A 20,741-nucleotide genomic window follows, 5' to 3' on the forward strand; every position below is an offset into this window, starting at 1 on the left:
AGAAAATGGGGGTAATTCGTAGAATAACTCGTCCGACGAAATGGTGTGCAGCTTTAGTTCCAGTTATCAAACCAACCGGAGAAGTTAGAATCTGCGTCGATTTCACTAAACTCAATAAATACGTAGCCCGTGGAAAAACCATAATGCCAACTGTGGAAGAGTCATTAGGACTACTCGGAGAAGCTAAAAGATTTTCTAAACTTGACGCGAACTCTGGGTTTTTTCAAATTCCCCTGGCAGAAGAATGCCAAGATCTTACTACATTCATAACACCATTCGGAAGATTTTGTTTCACACGTCTTCCGTTTCGTATTACATCGGCTCCCGAACATTTTCAACACCGCATGCAAAGAATCTTAGAAAGGCTACCAGGAGTGGTCAATCAAACCGACGATACGCTAGTTTTTGGCAGAAATCAAAAAGAACACGACAAAAGGCTGGAAAAAGTTTTAATAAAATTATCCAAATCTGGAGTCACTCTTAATCTATCTAAATGTGTATTTTCATGCACTAGTGTAAAATTTCTTGGGCACGTCATCGATAAAGATGGTATTCGACCCGATCCTGCGAAAGTTAGTGCAATAAAGACTCTTAGTGCTCCAAGTGACATATCCGGTGTTCGAAGAATTCTAGGAACGGTAAATCACGTTGCTAGATTCATCCCTCATTTATCATCATTAACAGAACCTTTAAGGTCACTCTTAAATAAAAATGTGGAATTTCAATGGGATACTCCTCAATCAGAAGCAATGGAAGAAATAAAAAAATTAATTATTTCGCCAGTCTGCTTAGCAAAATATCATCCAGAATATGAAACTACTTTACCGGCTGATGCTTCATCCTTTGGTTTAGGCTGTGTCTTGCTCCAAAAACAACCCAATGACGAGTTAAGAGCAGTTTCGTACGCTTCAAGACCTTTAAGTGACACAGAAAAGCGTTATTCGCAAATCGAAAAGGAAGCTTTAGCTGCGACCTGGGCAGCAGAACGATTTCAACAATACTTGCTAGGACTTCAATTCACGTTAGAGACTGATCATAAGCCTCTAGTCCCTCTTTTAGGTAAGGTGAACATCGAAGACCTACCACCGCGTATTCAACATTTCAGAATCAGATTGATGCGTTTTGATTACAATATAATTTACGTTCCAGGTGACTTAATTGCAACTGCCGATACATTATCAAGATCGCCTGAAACACATAAAACGAATCACGATGAGCTGTCGGACAGGGAAGTACAGGCCTATGTTAATTATATCGTAAAAACCATCCCTGCTTCTTCTGAGAAATTACAAGAAATAAAAGAAGAACTTCTGAAGGATAGCTCTTTATGTCTGGTTATCAAGTTTTGCCAAGAAGGGTGGCCAGAACACGGCAACATGCCATTTGAAGCGGGTCCATACTGGAAGAGTAAAGACGAACTGACTTTTTCTGACGGACTACTACTAAAAGGTCCTAGGCTGGTAATTCCAAAAAAATTACAGAAAGATATATTACGCCGAATCCATGACGGACACTTAGGCATAAACAAATGTAGATCCAGAGCTAAGGAGTCGGTATGGTGGCCAGGTATCTCTCAACAAATAAAAGAAATGGTAACTTGCTGTCCGATCTGTGTCAAAACAAGAATTCAAAATAAAGAACCTTTAATTCCATCTACTCCTCCAACTCGTCCTTGGGAGAAGGTATCTACAGATCTTTTTGAAGTTAGAGGTAAACACTTTCTATTAGTCACAGACTATTACTCAAGATACCCAGAAGTTTGTGAATTACCATGCTTGACTTCTTCAGCAACGATAGACAGTATAAAACCCATATTCGCCAGATATGGCATACCTGACCTTGTGATTAGCGACAACGGTCCACAGTATTCATCATCAGAATTTAAATCATTTGCTGCTGACTACGGCTTTAAGCATGAAACAAGTAGTTCCCGCTATCCGCAGGCAAACGGCGAAGCAGAGCGAATGGTACAGACGATGAAAAACTTACTGGAAAAGTCTTCAGATTTCAACATTGCTCTACTAACCTATCGTAACACATCGGGGCTAACGGGATATAGCCCTGCTCAACTATGTATGGGACGATCTCTCCGAACTCGACTTCCAGTTCACCCTAAACAATTACGTCCAAAATGGCCAAACGGGAAAGAACATTTACAAAAAGACATTTCTCGTAAAGAAAAAGAAAAAGCGGCCTTTGATCGAAAACATGCTGCTTATGAATTGCGTCCTCTAAGCACAGGTGAGAAAGTTTGGATTCCAGACTCCAAAACAGCGGGAATCATTGCTTCTCCGGCAAAGACACCAAGGTCCTACAACGTCCTGACTCCCAGAGGTGAAATTTGTCGAAATCGCCAACACCTAATTCCGATGCCCGAACCAGAAGAGACCGAGGAAACAATCAATGTTCCCGAGGCTGCACCAGAGGCGCTAGAAACTGTGTTCCCAGAGACTCCTCCAATTCAGGACTGTCCTACACCAAAGACTATTACCCATAAACAAACTCGTTCTGGTAGGGTTGTCAAACCACCAGAACGTTTAGATCTTTAAATCCCTTTTTCCGAACTTCGTCGGGGGGATGTCGCGGGAGCTTTGGCCGCTAGACGGCGCCCCGCTCTGTGTTGATGTATGCTAAGGCTATCTGAGTGCGTGGCTATTCTGTTGTTCTGTTTTCCCGCTTCCGTGTACTTGTCTGTTGCTGTAACTCCGTCCAGTAATAAAAACATCTATGTGCTTACATCATTAGTCTTCAATGAAATACGAAACACCCTCGCCTTCAAACCGCTCGACAAATGGAGTTCAGGGCTTCCCAAGGAAAATTTTCAAATTGGAAGTTTAAAAAAAAAGAACACCACTTTAGACGATCTACGATGTTGTTAGGAAAAGTGAAGCCCGCAGGGTCTCCCGGAGCTTTACCGAAAAACGAAAAAAAAAAAAGAAAGAAAGAAAGATGGAGCTTTAAGAAAAATTGTTTAAAAACAAACAAACAAACATCGTTCCAAAAAGCAATGGTATTCCCTCAAATGATGCGGAGCTCCCACACCTTATGGATACCCCCTCCCCATCCCCACAAAAAAAAGTAACTAAAACTTTTTTAAATTTCTCCCCTAAAACTTCAGTGGCGTAGTCTGCGCCTTGAAAGTCTATGATACTTTAAATTTCAGAATTATAAAAATAAAAATGAACTGAGGAGTTCCTAAAAATTTCTAAGTACTAGGCTCAATTCTTATGGGATTATTGTAAGAATCAAAAGTTGTAAATGAATGCAGTATGCCTTTATTTCTGTGGAAAGCAAAAAAACGTCACAAATCTCTTACTTGTTGGAGAGAAAAAAATTTATGTCTGAATATTCTATGCTGTAATATTTATCAGGTTCGGATCTCCGTACCCGCAGACCCCGCAGTGCGGGAGGAGGGGGGGGGGACGTCCTTAAGGGACCCAACGGCCCAAGAAATTAAAAAAAAAATACTAAGACTTATTAACTTTGCAAGTATACACTGCTGGTCTCTGGGGAGGGACCCCACATATTTTGTTACAGCGGGGCCCAAAATTTAAGGGAAGTATGCACGAGGAGCATCGAAGCCAGAAATATCAAACAACCATTTTAACAAATACACATAAAAATTATCATACCTTTCCTGTTTCATCTTTTCAGTATTTCGTCCCAATGTATTTTTCTTTTACTCGACATAATAGAAATTGTAGTTCCCTTGCATGCAAGTCAAGTACAGAACTTTAACTATCAATGCAGTTTCGATTGAAGAGTTAAAAACCCTACGTGGAATAGTTTCATGGCCAATATCCGGTGATTAAGATCCTATGGGAAGTGTTTCCATGTGCATTCAATTTTCCCACTTATTTACTGGTTTGAACAAAAGGATTTGAGGCACTAAAGCAATCAATGTGAATCCATTGAGTCAATTCAAGTCAGTACAAGTCATTAAGTTCGATTACTCCTATTTTTACACCTGCATTTTTCTTTTGTTTGAGTTTTTTTCACACCCCATCCGTACTCAAATTCCGGTTCATATCTTATCTCATCGATTCTACAAGAACTTGGAAAAACGCACTCAGGCGGCTTCGATTGTAATAAAGACTGTCCACCTGTGTAAGTACACCGAGTACACCCAGGGGATACTGTTGTGTAAAGCGTTTGGGGAGCAATCAACAATCAAGGAGGATAGAAGAGAGAGGATACGCCGAAAGCCGCTAACTTGCGGCGTGCACTTGTCACCGTGGACAAAGGCGGGTAAGGGAAGGGGAATAGTCTACCAAAGAATAGTGATGGTATCCAATGTGGATCACTAAGGAAAACGTTCAAAAAGAGAAAGAAATGTGTCGCACACTGGCACTTCCATAATTTTTATTGTAGGAGCATAAAATATGCTTTATTTATCACATTCAACAATGTAAATAACTATACATTTAAGGGGTTTTTTTCCTACTTTTATACGTTTTTGTTTCTAGTGAATGCATTTTTGGAATGTAGAGTAGTTATTCATTTCTCTTCATTATGCACAGTAAATGTTGACGGATTGGAAGTAAAACAAATGTATGACAAAAAACTTTTATTTCTGAAAAAATACCCTTAAAATAGCCTAATTTTATAAACAATTTTTCTAGTACATTTTAACGTCAAGAGCTCTCTTCAACAAGTTTTGTTCAAAAAGAAAAAAAAACCTTATAGTTCAAAATTAATTTTCCTCAAGCCATTAGCCCAAATGAAGAATTTTTACGCACATATTTGCACTTCATTCCTCGAATTTTAAGGTTTGACACAAAAACTGAAAAATTGCCAGTTATAAAAAGTTACAAAAGAAAAAAGAACAATATACTTCTATACATAATTTAATTGAAATTTAAATCAAAGCAGACAATTGTGACTTTATTCGATTTTTCATTAATATAAATTTATAATTAAAACAATTTAAAGCAATGCTATAGCAAATAGGTAATGTTTTGAAACTTGCATATTGTAATGCAATGTTAAAAAAAAATATGTACAGAGTTCAATTGAATTTGAATGAGCTTAAACTATTTTATGAGTAATTTTCAATAAGAAAAAAATTCTTTAATATGGGTTATACCTTTTTTTCATATTTATGTTTCATACTAGATACAATCATGGTTTACCTCTTCTGTTTTTTTTTACTCTGATGGCATCACGAAATTCACACTAGATACTTCTGTGCCAAAAATTAACGAAATAAGATGAGAATTTCTTATTTAATATTTAGGACAGTTTAATATTTAAAATCAAAGTTAGCGAATTATTATATTGCTATTTATTCTCCATGTTGTCACTCCAAACAAATTTTGTATTTCCTGTTTTCGTTGTATCATATTCAAACTTGAGATCTGGCAACCCATTTTTGGTTTTGAAAAATGGTAACAAAATTATTAGCGTTCTTGTAGAATTACGTTATGCATACGTTACGAAAAGAGTTGTGTTATATATATTTTTAAGATGTAAGGATCATAAGATCAAAATGAGTCATCTTCATCACTGTAAATATCTTCATCAAACTTTCTTTCCTGTGCTGTGAAATAAATTGTGTTTAAAAACAAAAGAATAGTCTGTAGTTACAATAACTAGCGTCCGGTGACAGGATCTTGTTCTCTGCATTAAGTAAGTGAGTGATCGTTTGTTATTCATTGCAGTTAATGTTCAAGGTGATTTTAAGATAAATAAAATGGCCAGTGGCGTAGCTAGACCCGACTTTCGGGGGGGGGGGGGGGGGGGGGTTACTTCTTTTATATATATATATATATATATATATATATATGTGTGTGTGTGTGTGTGTGTGTGTGTGTGTAATCGCTTGGAATTTTTTCCTTTTCTTCTTCTGTTTTTCTTTCTCTTCTCTCTTCTTTTTTTTTTTTTTGAGACTAACTTTTCGGGCGGGGGTTTTGTCCCCAAAACCCCCCCCTTAGCTACGCCCCTGAAAATGGCTACAGATTCGAAATTAGACGAGACTGATCGCAAATTAATTGCTGAGCAAGAAAAATTACGAAATGAAAGAACTAATTTACGGCGCCTTTTTACAATAGCAGCAAATGCATTTGATGATATCCATAGTAAGGCCGATAATGAAAAGGATATTCACACTCAGTATAACAAAGTCGTTGAGAAAGCGGAGCGTTTATTTAAAGTAGATGAAGAGATTAAAGAAGTCATTAATTTCACGGATGAAGATTACGATACGATAGAATCTTACAGAGACAGATTCACAGAAATGAGAGTTATATATGAAAAACATTATAATCAACAGGAAGAAAGCAATTCTGTTATTTCAAGTAAATGTACACCTGATAATTTGAAATTGCCTAGATTACGCCTAAAGGAATATGAACTAATGCCTAGATCATGGGTGGCTTTTTGGGGACAATTTTGTAATATTCACGAGAATGAAAGTATAAGAGAAGAAGACAAATTTCAATATTTGTTATCATCATTAAAGCCAAAAACGAAAGCTCGTGATATTGTAGAAAGTTATCCGCCATCTAAGGGCAATTATTCGAAAGTGTTTGAACATTTAGAGTCCAGATTTGGTAGAAAGGATTTACTGATAGAAGTTTATATACGGGATCTTTTATCACTAGTAAACAGTAAATCAAACATTAAGCTAACTGATTTATACGATAAACTTGGTTCGTATTTACGGGCATTAGAAACATTAGGTGTGACAACGTCTAATTATGCAGCGATGCTTTTCCCGGTTGTGGAGTCATGTCTTCCTGTCGAGATTTTAAAGGCTTGGGATAGGTATAGACTCAACAGAGAAGTCATAGAAGAGGATTCTGTTCTCACAAAGGAGAAGGTTCTTGAAAATTTGATGACTTTCTTACGTCATGAAGTCGAAGGCGAAGAGCATCGTGCTTTAGCAGAAACTGCATTTGGAAGTGGAGTAAAGCGAAAAGATTCCCATAAACCAGTACCGAGAGATGAGCCTACTGCTGCTGCACTAATTTCAAGCACAACCGCAAGACAATTCAGTTGTGTTTTCTGTGATCGTTCTCATCCAAGTCAGGAATGTCAGAAAATATCGGACATGAATTATGAGGACAGAAAATCGCAAGTAATGCGTAAGAGATGCTGCCTCGTTTGCCTCAAACCAGGTCATATGGCAAAAGGTGCCACAGTAATGTAAAATGCAAAATTTGTGGTCGCCGACATTATGCCTTACTTTGTCCGGATTTGTCAGGGAAGGAGAAGCGTAATTTTGAGACAGACGCTATGACAGATGTGAGGAACACTACAGCCTTATTTTCCTTACAACCAGCAGATCATGAAATTTATTTAAAAACTATCATGATAAAAATACGAAATAAAGGGAATCAAGCATGTGTTCGTGCACTTATGGATGACGGATCCCATCGTTCATATATTGAGAAAAGTTTAGTGCAAGAACTTAAACTCATTCCTTCTGGACAAGAAACCATAGCACAAGGGTTATTTGGTGGAGGAATAACTCCAGAAATGCAGCACGGAAGATACACTGCTCTTATTGAAAGTTTAGATGGCAAATATAGAAAAAAGGTATCATTTCTTGACCAGCATAAAATTTGTACAACTCTACCCCGTATTAGGGATACAAATCTAATTTGTGAGCTAGAATCTCGGGGAGTAAGATTAACGGATTTGGGAAATTCCACACCAACTGTACAAGTTCTTCTAGGAGCTGATATACTGGGATCATTATTTACTGGACGAATTGAAGCTACAAAGACGGGAATTTCAGCAATAGAAACCAAACTTGGTTGGACAGTACTTGGTCTGGGAAGCAGAAAAGAAACTTTAAACATGGTCACGTTAACCCTGCAGAATACCGAGTTACCAAAATTTTGGGATTTAGAAGTTTTAGGAATTAAAGATCCAATAGAAAGAAAAAATAAGATCCTTCTTGAAGAAGAAACTCTAACCCATTTCCGAGAAACCTTAGAAGTTCTAGAAGGCGGACGATATGAAGTAGCTTTACCTTGGTTGTCTGGACATCCACCTGTATATGATATGTACGATGTCGCTGAATCCAGACTACGTTCAGTAACAAAACGTCTATTAAAAGAAAACATCTACGACGTGTACGATGATGTTTTGAGACAGTGGCAAAGAGAAGGTATAATTGAAGCTGTACCGCAGGACGAAATTTCGAAACCTGGTCATTATCTTCCTCACAGGCCCGTTATCAAACCATCAAGTGCTACAACTAAGGTTCGACCAGTCTTCGATGCCTCCTTTAAACGAACAGGTTATGCTTCTCTAAAGGAATGCTTGAGTGTTGGACCTAGTCTTTCGGAACAGATTCCCCCACTTCTGTTAAGATTTCCCACTGGTTCTATAGGAGTGATTGCTGATATAAAACAAGCTTTCTTACAATTGAGTGTCAAACCGGAGGATCGTGATTTTTTAAGATTCTTGTGGTGGAATTTCAAAGATCGATCAAAATTAGAATTCAGGAGGCATTGTCGAGTAGTCTTTGGAGTGACTTCGAGTCCATTTCTCTTGAATGCTAGTATTCGTCACCACCTTAATTCAAAGGAATACCAACTTGAATCTCTTCAGCCGATTGTCGAGAAACTTAAAAAGGGTTTCTATGTAGACAATTTGACTACCAGCGTTGAGGACCAAGAAGAGTTGATGGAGTTCAAGACTCAGACGATGAAGATAATGAATGCTGCTTCGTTTGAATTAAGATGTTGGGCTCACAGTGGAGATCAGAACCAGGAATGTCAAAATGTTCTTGGTCTCGAGTGGGATACAAAGACTGACGAGCTGTACTGTGTTGGTCCTGATATAAGTTCCGTTGAAGTTGTATCCAAGAGAAAATTACTTTCCGTTGTTAACGGCATATACGATCCTGTGGGTTTCACATCTCCTGCGACACTGTTACCAAAATTGTTACTCCAAGAGGCTTGGCGCAATAAGTTGGATTGGGACGAACAGTTGCCTTCCGAAATGCAGTTACGCTATCAACGATGGGCAAAGCATTTAGATCTTATCCAGAAATGTAGGATCCCTCGTAGGATATTGCATGGAACTTTCGAAAGGGCCAGTTTACACATATTTACAGATGCATCGGCTCATGGGTATGCCTGCTGTGCCTTTCTACGATGTGGAGAAGAGGAGGAAGTGAGAGTCTCATTAGTTTCAGCAAAGGCTAGAGTAGCTCCTCTTCAGAGACCAACAATTCCACGATTGGAGCTTTTAGGAGCCGCTATTGGAGCTAGAATTGCTTCAACAATATTAGAAACATTTAATTTGCCTTTAAAGACGTATTTTTGGACAGATTCCATGATAGTTCTGGGATGGATTACTAAAACAGAACCCTGGAATACGTTTGTAGGTAACAGAGTGAAAGAAATACAAGAACTTACAAACATAGAAGATTGGAGATTTGTCCCTGGAGATGTCAATCCAGCAGACTTACCTTCCCGCTCATGTGATTGGTCTGAACTTTTACGGAGTCAATGGTGGGAGGGTCCAAAGTGGCTTTATGAACGTCCAGAATTTTGGCCTTACACTGAGATCATTCTTCCTGACGAAGCGATGTTAGAACGACGGAAGTCAGTAGCTGTTAATCTAAATATTGAAGCAAAGGAGCATTTTGGAAATAGATTTTTATACTTTTCCAGTTATCCAAGGATCATCCGCTTGACAGCCTGGGTATTGAGATTTTGCCAGAATATCAAAGTGAATTCTTCCAAGTTGACCAAGGAGCTGTCATACGAAGAAATTCGAAGGGGTGAGGAAACTCTGATACGAATAATACAATCAGAATGGCCAACTGACATTAGGGAGAAGTACTCTCAGACAATTCAGTTTTACGAAGAAAATGAAATATTGAAAGTTCGATCAAGGCTAATCCTAGGGCAAGATCCAGAAGATTTTGTACGACCCATAGTTTTGCCAGATCATCCAATTGTCAGAAAACTCATAGAATATACTCATAAGTCACTTCACCATGCAGGCGTGCAAACTACGTTGTCTCATCTACGCGACCGATTTTGGATTCCTCGGGGACGGAAAGTTGTTAGAGAAGTTTTACAGAAGTGTGTGACATGTAAGAGGTATACATCAAAACCTGTAGTACCAGTTGTTCCTGCTCCTCTTCCTATTGATAGGATCAATCGTGTAGCTGCATTTCAAGTGACTGGGGCTGATCTGGCAGGTCCTGTTTATTTGAAAGGAAGGCAAAAGGCTTGGATAGTGCTTTTTACGTGCGCGGTATATCGTGCTATTCACTTAGAGTTGGTGACATCCCTGTCTACTGAAGCATTTATGCAAGCCATGAGACGATTTTTTGCTAGAAGAGGACGTAGTTCTATTATGTACACTGATAACGGAACTAATTTTTTGGGAACAACTAGAGCTCTCAGCTCCCTCAACTGGCAAGAAATAACATCTGAATGTGCTATCCAACAGATTAAATGGCACTTCAATCCCCCTACAGCACCATGGTATGGAGGTTGGTGGGAAAGAATGATCCGCACCGTTAAAGAACTTTTGAGAAAGGTATTAAGCCGTGCTTCTGTCACTTACGAGGAAATGGTGACTTTACTATGTGAATGTGAAAGCATAGTTAATGGACGTCCTCTCACATATGTTTATGATGATCCGAATGAGTTGAGGGTTATCAAACCTTCCGACTTTATACAAGACATAAAAGGAAATGAAACTGTGGATTTGGACATCGTAGATACCAGACATCTACGTAATCGCATTCGATACCTGCAGAATCTACGTTATCAGCTACGTCAACGATTCCAAAAGGAGTATTTAGCAGAACTTATACGGAATCCTCATTTATCTACCAAACGACAGAACCTGTCACCAGGTGATATTGTTCTCATTGGCTCAGAAAACACAAAACGTTTAAATTGGCCTTTAGGACGTGTCATCAAACTATATCAAGGTAAGGATAACATCAAACGAGTACTTAGATTACGTGTGGCTAATGGAGAAATCATCCGTCCAGTTCAAAGAGTCTATCCTTTGGAAATTAGTTCTCCTGATATCTCCAAAGATATACCCGAAAATGTGGAAGGTGCTTCTGATATTACTGATGATGATATTGGAGTACCTGTTGCTTCAAATGAAAAATGCTGTCAATCTGAAGCATTCCCTCAAGAAAAATTACAGACTGCGAAACAAACGCGGTTTGGTCGACGAGTTGTTCCTGTGAAACGCCTGGACTTATAGACTGGACTAAAGACTTTAATTTTATTTTATCTCATTATTATAGTTATATCTAAGTAGTTTAGTATTAGATATTGTTATATTCATTAGTAGTTATTAGTCAAATGTTTTCATAAGTATTGAAATTTCATGTCTATTGTATTATACTATATTTTCTAGTTTTCATTTTGTATTGGTTTAGCCGATATGTGCACAATACAAAAGGTGGGAGGATGTTGTCACTCCAAACAAATTTTGTATTTCCTGTTTTCGTTGTATCATATTCAAACTTGAGATCTGGCAACCCATTTTTGGTTTTGAAAAATGGTAACAAAATTATTAGCGTTCTTGTAGAATTACGTTACGCATACGTTACGAAAAGAGTTGTGTTATATATATTTTTAAGATGTAAGGATCATAAGATCAAAATGAGTCATCTTCATCACTGTAAATATCTTCATCAAACTTTCTTTCCTGTGCTGTGAAATAAATTGTGTTTAAAAACAAAAGCCGAGTTTGTAGTTACAATACTCCACTTTCTTTCGTTCTGTATTCAAAGTATTAATTAGAAAAGCATTTCACTGAAACAGTACAAACTTAACCTGTGGATTACTGTTTCACTGATGCAATTTAATATTTTAGGCATAAAAACATGAAAATTAGCTAAATGTGCCAAACCTAATTTTTAAAAAATGTACTTACCTCAATTTTTCTTATAAAAGAATTAGACGTATAAAATGTTATACAACCTTATATTGCAACATGTTGTAGTATGGTGATTTAAAATAATTGCTTTTGTTGCTAAATACAAATTTTGCAACTTATAAATCAATATAATTAATAAAAAAATTGATATCTAAAATTTACATTCTATTTATATCATTCCAGAACCTTAATTAAGAGAGTTGAATTCAACTTTCTTTGTAATTCTGTTTTTGCCTTTTTTTCTGCTGTCCTGGCAAAAATACATTTTTTGCCTGCAAAATGTTCAGCATTGTGTGTTTCCCACAATTGCCATTTAAAGTGTAATAATTTTGAAAAAAATTTTCTGAGTGAATTGCTTTTTTTTTTCATGTTTTTCTCCCAATACCTGAACCTTAAATATTCTTTTATAACTGCATGAATTAAACAGGCCGCATGGTTTTCTAATGGACCTTGATCAAAAGAATGACTCTTCAAATTTTGAAACAAGGATGCATTTAACTGAGCGCAATAAGGCCATTCCACGGAAAACAGTCATTTTGTCCCCCACGGGACGCCACATGTATTTCATTAAAAATAATATTTTAAAATATTAATGAGCAATTCCCTTCCATCCTCCTTGGCAGCAATAGCAATAAGGAAAAAGAAAAAAGGAGAGAAGAAAAAAGTTGAGTGTAAAATTATACTAGAGTTGAACCACCATACATCGAAGTAGCAAATTGTCGAAAAAAAAATTCGATTTTCAATTTCTAATTTATTTCGAAATCGGATTGAATGAAAGTTAGTTTGAATTTGGAAAAGAGTATTTTTTTTCAACTTTAGGATTACTTGAGCGGGGCCCCTTCAAGCAGGGCCTGATTACTGAATAGGTCAACTAGGCAGTGATCTAGGGCCCCACTTTTTAGGGGCCCCTAAATTGCTAAAATTGCTTTAGCCAGTAATCTAATAAGGCTAAAATTGTAAAGTTTGACTATAGGGGCCCCCGAGAAACTGTTTGGCTTATAGGGTCTTCTAATATCTTAATCGGACCCTGCCTTCAGGCCCGGATCTGCGTACCTGCTGACCCCACAGTGTAGGGGCCGACTAACTAAAAGTGGGGTCCTAGGGACACATTAATTTCGTGGCCCCCTGAAGACTCTATAGCCCGATCGGAATGCATTTTTGGGGACCACTTTGTCTATCACAGAACTATGTAAATCATTTATTATGTGCATTCATGAATCACCTTCGGGGCACTTCATAGTTGCGTCATTGTAAATTCGCTACAGGCAGAATTAATAAAAAATTATCCTTCAAAAAAGTTTTTTCCAACTGAAAAGTTCTTATTTTGTATTACTACTTTTAAAAAAACATGTATTTTTCATACAGTTGTAATGCTATGCATTTGCATTATTTGTAATTTGGGGCCCGTTAGGAAGATAGGGTCCCAGGCCTAGACCTAGTTTGCCTGTGCGGTAATCAGGTCCTGGGGCCACGTCCTTAAGGGCCCAACGGCCCAAGAAATTGAAAAAAAAAAAAAAAATAGCACTAAGACTTATTAACGTTTCAAATACACTGCTGGCTTGCAGCCTCTGGGGAGGGGCCCAACAGATTTTTTTGCAGGAGGGGGGGGGGTAAATTTATAGATTCGGGCCTGGGTCCCGTAGACAGTCACCTAACTTGCCTATTTTGTTGCTCTGAGGATGGCCCTTGGCCAAGACATTTTTTGAGGCTCCCATGCAGTCAAACCACCTTACAAATTTAGTCTTTGATTAAAATTTTTGCTGCTTGGGGGCCCTAGGCCACAGCGTAGTTGGCACATTCAGTAATCAAACCCTGATCCTCGCAAAAAGCATAAGGTAGCAGATCGAAAGAGTTACAAGGAAATCAAAACAAGAAAACGAAATTCTTCCGCCGATCCACGATTTTTCTCTCTTTTTTTTTTGTCATTTTTCCATTTCCCTCGATTTTTTTCATCTTTTTTTGAGAACATTGATAAATTTGCAAGTCCTGCCCCACAAATAGGCTGATGTTGAAAGAGGGTTTTAACAAATGGGAGACAGAATTTGTGAAAAATACAGAAATGGACTTTAAATTGCCAAAATTTTAGAGCAAAGCACATTACGCTCGTCTAAAAATACCTGGGTGAATCAGTAAATGCAGGCATATATGAGAGGGAGGGGGGGAGGCTTCTGCTGCTCTCCCCTCTCCACTGCAGCACGACTGGATTTGGAAAATATTTAGCGAAAAATTATATATATATTTATACATTTTTAACCAACTTCAAAAAGGAGGCGGTTATCAGTTCATATCCTATGTATGTTTTTTTTTTTTTGTTTGTCCACTCACAGCGTCTCACCTAGTGAACCGATTTTGATGATTCTTTTTTTAATGGATAGGGGATGGCTCAACTTACAGGGGTCTGTCCAGGATTTTTCACAGGGTCCGTTTTTTGTGAAAAATCAAATAATTTTGTGAAAAATGAATTAATTTTGTGAAAATTTCGCAAAAAAAAATTTTTTTTTGTTAAAACAAAATTTTAGAATTTAGAGATGGCACAAACTGCATCAATTAAACTTAAAGTTGAGTTTTCCTCTTCTACGTCGAGAAAATCATTCTGGATTTTTTTTCTGATATTTGGGGGGGGGGGGGGGCATCGCTCTTTCAAGTATCAATATTTATCTACCATTCACCCCGTTTGAAACCAATGTACCCCCCCTCCCCCAATTTTTGTATTAGTGAAATTATTACAGGGATCATCTTCAAAATACGACAAAATTTTGCGATACTTCAAGGCACTCACACTTTTAATAGATAAAAAATATTGAGTTTTAACAATTCATCCAATAAACAAGGAAATACAAATACAAATATACAAATACCTCAGCTTTAGATAACAAAAAATGTGTGGATGTTGTTTATATTGATTTTCAAAAAGCTTTTGACAAGGTACCGCATGTTGCTCTTCTCAGCAAGTTAGCTGACATTGGAATAGGAGGAAAAACTTTACTTTGGGTTAGAAATTGGCTTACTGGTAGGAAGCAAAGAGTAGTTGTGAGAGGAAATCATTCTAATTGGAGTGATGTTTTAAGTGGGGTTCCTCAGGGATCAGTTTTAGGGCCTCTTTTGTTTATTATATTTATGAATGACATCAATGATAATATTTCTGGATGCATGAATTGTTTTGCTGACGATGTAAAAGTTATGGGGATTGTCGAAAATGAAGAACAAGTAAAACAGCTGCAAGAGGATTTAGATCATATTACTAAGTGGGCAGATAAATGGGGTATGGCAGTTAATGTAGGGAAATGTCAAGTGCTACACTTAGGTCATGGAAATAAGCGTATGAGATATCGTTTACAGGGTTCAGTCATAAATCAGGCAGAAAATGTTATGGATCTGGGTGTCTTTATAAATCAGGACTTCAAGTTTAGTCAACAGTGCAGTATTGCTAGTAACAAAGCCAACAAAATGCTTGGGTTCATCAATAGATCTATTTCAAACAAATCTAAGAAAGTTCTTCTGCCTTTATATAGGAGTTTAGTAAGACCTCATTTGGAGTATGCTGTTCAGTTTTGGTCGCCTTATCTGAAGAAAGATATTTTTGTATTGGAAAGGGTTCAAAGAAGGGTAACTAAATTAGTAAGGGGACTCTCAGATTTAGATTATGATACCAGACTTAATAGGCTTAACATGTATAGCCTGGAGCAAAGGAGAGTCAGAGGGGACATGATTCAGTTATTTAAATTTATCAAAATGAAAGATGTAAATGGATTAAATTTTTGCGGGGAAAGCAGGACAAGGGGTCATTGTTTTAAGCTATTTAAATCTCAGGCTAACTTGGAAATCAGGAAAAACTACTACTTTAGCAGGGTCGTGGGCACTTGGAATAGCTTACCGGAAGAGGTGGTAATGAGCAAGGGAGTGGATAGCTTTAAGAGGGCCATTGATCTTCATTGGGGACTAATTAATTGACTAGGACCAGCCTAGCTGGGCCCAGTGCCTGTTGCTGGTCGTCACATTTGTATTTGTATTTGTATTTGTATTCTACATTATGTTAAATTATACTAGATATATTTCTGTACAGTACTTAAAATAATCGTAACAAAAATATAAATAAATAAAATAAAATTCAGAATAGGGTTCAGCATTCAACTTTTTGACCCACGGCACTCTTAAGAAGCACAGAATTTCGTTTAAAACTTATAAATTCCGTGATTTTAACAAAAATAAAAAGATATTTCAATTGTTTACCTCTTAACAAAGCATAATAATCATTAAAAATTCGAAAAATCGGATTCCCATAGCGGATGCAAAGAGATCGCAATTCTCAAAGTGAAGGCGTCAAAAGTATAAAAACGGCTTGTAAAAGAAATATTTTTGATAAAATTATTTTAAAATTGCATTTTAGAGTCCTATGATAAACGTTGACCCAAAAAATAAAATAAAATAAACCATCTATTTAGCATTTTAATTTTTGACTCATAACAGAAAATGGAATTTTGCTTTAAAAACTTGAAATGAGAGTTCTAACAGAAATAAAGAGACTTTTCATTTATTTGAATCCTAATAAAGCGAAGTTAGCTTGAAAAAAGAACAAAATATGATTCTCATATCGGATGTTAAAAGATTGCATTTTTCAAAATGTAGACATCTAAAGAAAAAAAACGGTAATTAAAAGAGTTTATTTAAAGTTAATCATCCTTGTTAGCATCGAAAAATCAAAACCCATATAATTTTCTCCCAAAATAACAATTAACCATCGCACCGTACCAGCACCGTAAAAACGCAAATATTGACAAGCTGGCAAAATGATGAGAATATTTTCTAATCAAGTGATTATAAAGGTTCAACGCGAGACCCTAAGTGGTGATAATTTTCAAGTTGGTAACACTATCTGAAGCGATCATATTTTTTCCTCACCCTTACTATCCCTTTGCAGTTCTAAGTTCATTTCGCAGATATATATTATTATTGTTTATTAAATCATGAGCGGAGAAAAGTGCTTACCAATGCCTTTTCAGAAAAGTTTACAAAAACACCGCTGCTAATTAGCTGTGATAAAACAAACAACCATTATATTTATTTGGCAGTAGCAATTATTTATCGCTTACAGGAGCATCCCAAGAGTGCCGTTTTTTTTTTTTTTTTTTTTCAAAATTAGCCGATTTTGTATAAGCTGATCCCTCTAATTTGACTTAAAAAAAGGTTCCAAAAATTATTGGTTTATACACAGAAATATGCGTTATTTTGCTTTCAGATTTGCTCTTTCAATAAACAATTTGACAGATCCGATCTTGTTTATCAGAATTTTGTGAAGGGTCCGTTTTGTTTGATCGGGATTTTGTGAAAGGTCCGTTTTGTTTGATCGGGATTTTGTGAAAGGTCCGTTTTGGTTGATCGGATTTTTGTGAAGGGTCCGTTAACGGACCCAAATATCCTCTGGCCAGACCCCTGACTTAGGTCCCATTACTTTGTCTCGGATATTTTAAAAATATTTCATCTCATATTTCCCTCAACAGCCATATATTTGCCAATAAATTCTTTCTTGCTTGTTTCCTCTAAGTATAATATTTATACCCCTCAGGCACCTGTGGTTAAACTTTGCTTCATAAGCATATTTTTAGCAGTTTCTATTCCAGATACTTCCTCTGAATGGAAACTTTCTTTTTCTACTATTTTTTATTTTCTTGTTTTTTAAATCATTATTTTTTTCACTTTCAACTCTTAGCCTTCCTGAAACATCTTTGTCAATACTTCCTGTATTTGCCAGCATACATTTAAGTTGTTTTAAAAACTCATGCAGGTAGTTGTCAAATCTGAAGCTCTTGTTGAAATTGCAGACAATATTGCTCTTTTCAAATCTTTATAAGGTGACTAAATCGTGCTTTGTGACGTATAATTTTGGATTGAAATGAGGATGTGTTCTGAGAATTTAAAGGTACATTAGAGAAATTAGTAGCATCTGATTGCAATCAAATACAAATGTCACGACCAGCAACAGGCCGAGCCCAGCATATTCTGAGGAAATTGGTTTTTTGTACGCAAGTGCACAAAAACTCTAAAATAAGTATACTGCTGGCTTATTATTTGTTATGATGGAGCAAAGTTTATTTTATAAAGTCATGGCATTCCATACTTTTATGTTTTAATCATTTTAAATTAACCACAAATGAACTAATATTCATTTAAACGAAAATATGCTGTTGTATCTTTTAAAACAACTTGCTGGAATGATAAGCCTAACTATATATCCATTTTACCCAGATTTCAAAATATGAGATTAAAAATAGAAAAATTTTTTTTTTCTTCCCTGTAAGTTGAAGCAGCAACAAAAATGTCCAACTAAAGATATTATGACACATTAATAAAAATTTCTCAAAAATCAGAAGCTGGAGATAGAAGTTTAAACAGACAACATGCGAATTGAATTTATCTACTTCAATTTAAAGTGTTACCTCTCACTAAAAAATAATCTATTGGAAAAATGTATTTTGGGAAACATAATTCAGAACAGCCAAGTATAATTTCCCACTCAAAAAATGCAAATTTAATTCAAAATAATTTGTTTTTAAAGCCATATATTTTGACTACCCATTTTACCACACTACCCATTTTATCCCACCTGACCCTATCTAGAAAAATCTTACAAAGTTCTACAAATTCCTCATATTTTCTTTTTATTCCATTCACAAAGCTTATCGTTCAGAAATGGAGGGACTGTATACTTCATTCGAATGTAAGGGGCTGTATATTCATTAGAAGAGACTAATTACAGGTTAAGTAACTACAATAATTTTAAATGAAGAATAATGGAATAAACGCCGAATTTAGCCAGATTACAACAAATTAATCATAAAAATAATTACTATTTACAGAATTTGTAACAATATGATGTTGATGTCACTTACTTTCACAATAGCTTAAGTAACAAATAGAATGAATGGAAAAATAATTTTAAAAATATAAAAAAAGAAAATTGATTTCAAAAACAAGAAAAAAAAAGGTTTCGGAGAGCTCAAATATTATTCTGAAATTAGTTAAGAAAAAAACACCAAGTTCACATTTATAACTAAATAAAAAAAATTATATTTTAACAAAACTTTCTAAGTGCACACATGGTTTCAAAGAGTAAACAAAATGACACGTCGGTCAATGCAGGAACGATCCTGGGTCCATGGTTACCATATTGGCAACTTCATCTATTTCGAGGCGAGTTCTTATCAACATGACGAACATGATGCCAAAAAAAAAGTGCAATACCATAAGCAATACAGTTGCAGTTTATTTTTCCTTTTTGGAAAAACTTCCTGAAGGAGTATATTCTTTCCGATTTTAAGTGTACTTTTTTACATGTATTTGGTGTTTTCAAGATTGGTAAACATCATTTAATGCAAATTAGTTTAAGAAAAAAAACCGGTTCGTTCTGTATTCCAAAGTTATATATTTTGAATTATAATAAAACAAACTGAATGACGTTACAGTTTTTCCGCATTTTTTATGAAATTCCATTTGCATCAGAAAAAATCTTTCCTAAATCAGAGATGCTCCTCCTCCCCCTCAAAAACAATGACGTACCCTCCCCTCAAATGCATCCCCAAAATTCATTTATCTATTTATTTAGAAGCTAAGCAGCTTCACATAGATAGAGGACTGCGTGCCAAGCGCCTTGCCTCCGGACACACACAGGAAAGATTTACAACAATAGAGAAGGAAATAACACTCAGGGCACAGGCGGGAATAGAACCCACGATCTCCGGCTTGGAAGACAAAGTTTCTACCACAGAGCTACGGAGGCCCCCTCGTTGTACTAACTACCTTAATTGTGATAACATATTAATTGACCCACTTGAGCGCCCACCCAAGGGGGATCGTGGCACGAACTGTACCATAGAAATTTTAAAGGGTATCCTGAGTGCTGCTCCCGATTGGGGGAGGGGGTAACTGCGAAAAACGTAGATGCAGAGGGGTGCCCACCTTGGGGAGGTCATGGCGCACTGCACCATCGAAACTGTTACGGGGGGGGGGGGTGTATTTCGAGTGGTATTTTCCCTGTAATGGGGATCTTATTTTGGAGGGGGTGCACCCTTGCTCTTAAAGAGAGGGGGAAAACCCTAGATGCAGTAATTAAATGAATGCAGTATGAAAATACGAAGATTGCTAATGAACCACTAGTAAGTCCGTCGTCATTTATGGGGTGGGGTATGGGCGAACATAAGCAAAAATTTTAAGGGGGGAGGAGGTCAGATATTTTCCCCATGGTTTAGCAAGATACTTTCCGCATAGAAACCGATTTCAGTAGTTATTAAAATTAGAGTTATTAAAATTTGACATTTTTAATAACTAATTCATTAATGGGTGGAGAACTGTTTTTACTTTCTTGCTAGAAAAAAAAAGCACTAAAAGCAAGGAAGTTCTAATTTTCAAGGTGGGGCTTGAGCCCCCCTCCCCTCATGTGGACGAAAGGGAGGAAGGTCGAAAGTCCCCCTTGCTTTGGAAAAAGTAATGCTTTTTATTAGTTATAAGTGGCAAGCTGGCGTGTTTTTCGGTGTTTCACCGATTCAATTCCCATTGAGTGCACCCCCCCCCCACCTTCATGTCAAATTTCAAAATGAAGGACCGCAGAAAAATATTTCTGGTTGTGCTGCCCCCTAATAGGGAATATGTTGGAATTTTTTCCCCCTTCCACTTCAAAGAAAAAGCAAACCTACCTGGACTTAAGGCTACCCACCGATTTGTTACGTTAAACTATTTATTAATTTATTGCAGCGAAAAGGTAAGGAGCAAGTTACTAACTACTTCATTAAGTTATTTTCTTAGCCCAATTTATATAATATGTGCATATAAGTATACAAAGGGCAAATGTATGTTCAAACCAACAAACT

At 36.7% G+C, this 20,741-nt stretch overlaps 2 protein-coding genes across 2 annotated transcripts in view; one reads left to right on the forward strand and one right to left on the reverse strand.

Moving 5' to 3' along the window:
* LOC129222550 (uncharacterized) overlaps positions 1-18,976 on the reverse strand; it is a 59,970-nt gene extending 40,994 nt beyond the window's left edge. The window contains exon 1 of the mRNA XM_054857064.1: positions 18,768-18,976. The gene's annotated coding sequence lies outside the window, so the exon portion shown is untranslated. The remainder of the gene's footprint in view (positions 1-18,767) is intronic.
* Positions 7,804-11,199, forward strand: LOC129216634 (uncharacterized). The gene has a single exon (XM_054850854.1). The coding sequence runs from the start codon at positions 7,804-7,806 to the stop codon at positions 11,197-11,199; it is 3,396 nt and encodes a 1,131-aa protein (XP_054706829.1).
* Positions 18,977-20,741: the final 1,765 nt, after the last annotated feature.

This window comes from Uloborus diversus, chromosome 1, assembly GCF_026930045.1.
Source record: "Uloborus diversus isolate 005 chromosome 1, Udiv.v.3.1, whole genome shotgun sequence".
NCBI lineage: Eukaryota > Metazoa > Arthropoda > Arachnida > Araneae > Uloboridae > Uloborus > Uloborus diversus.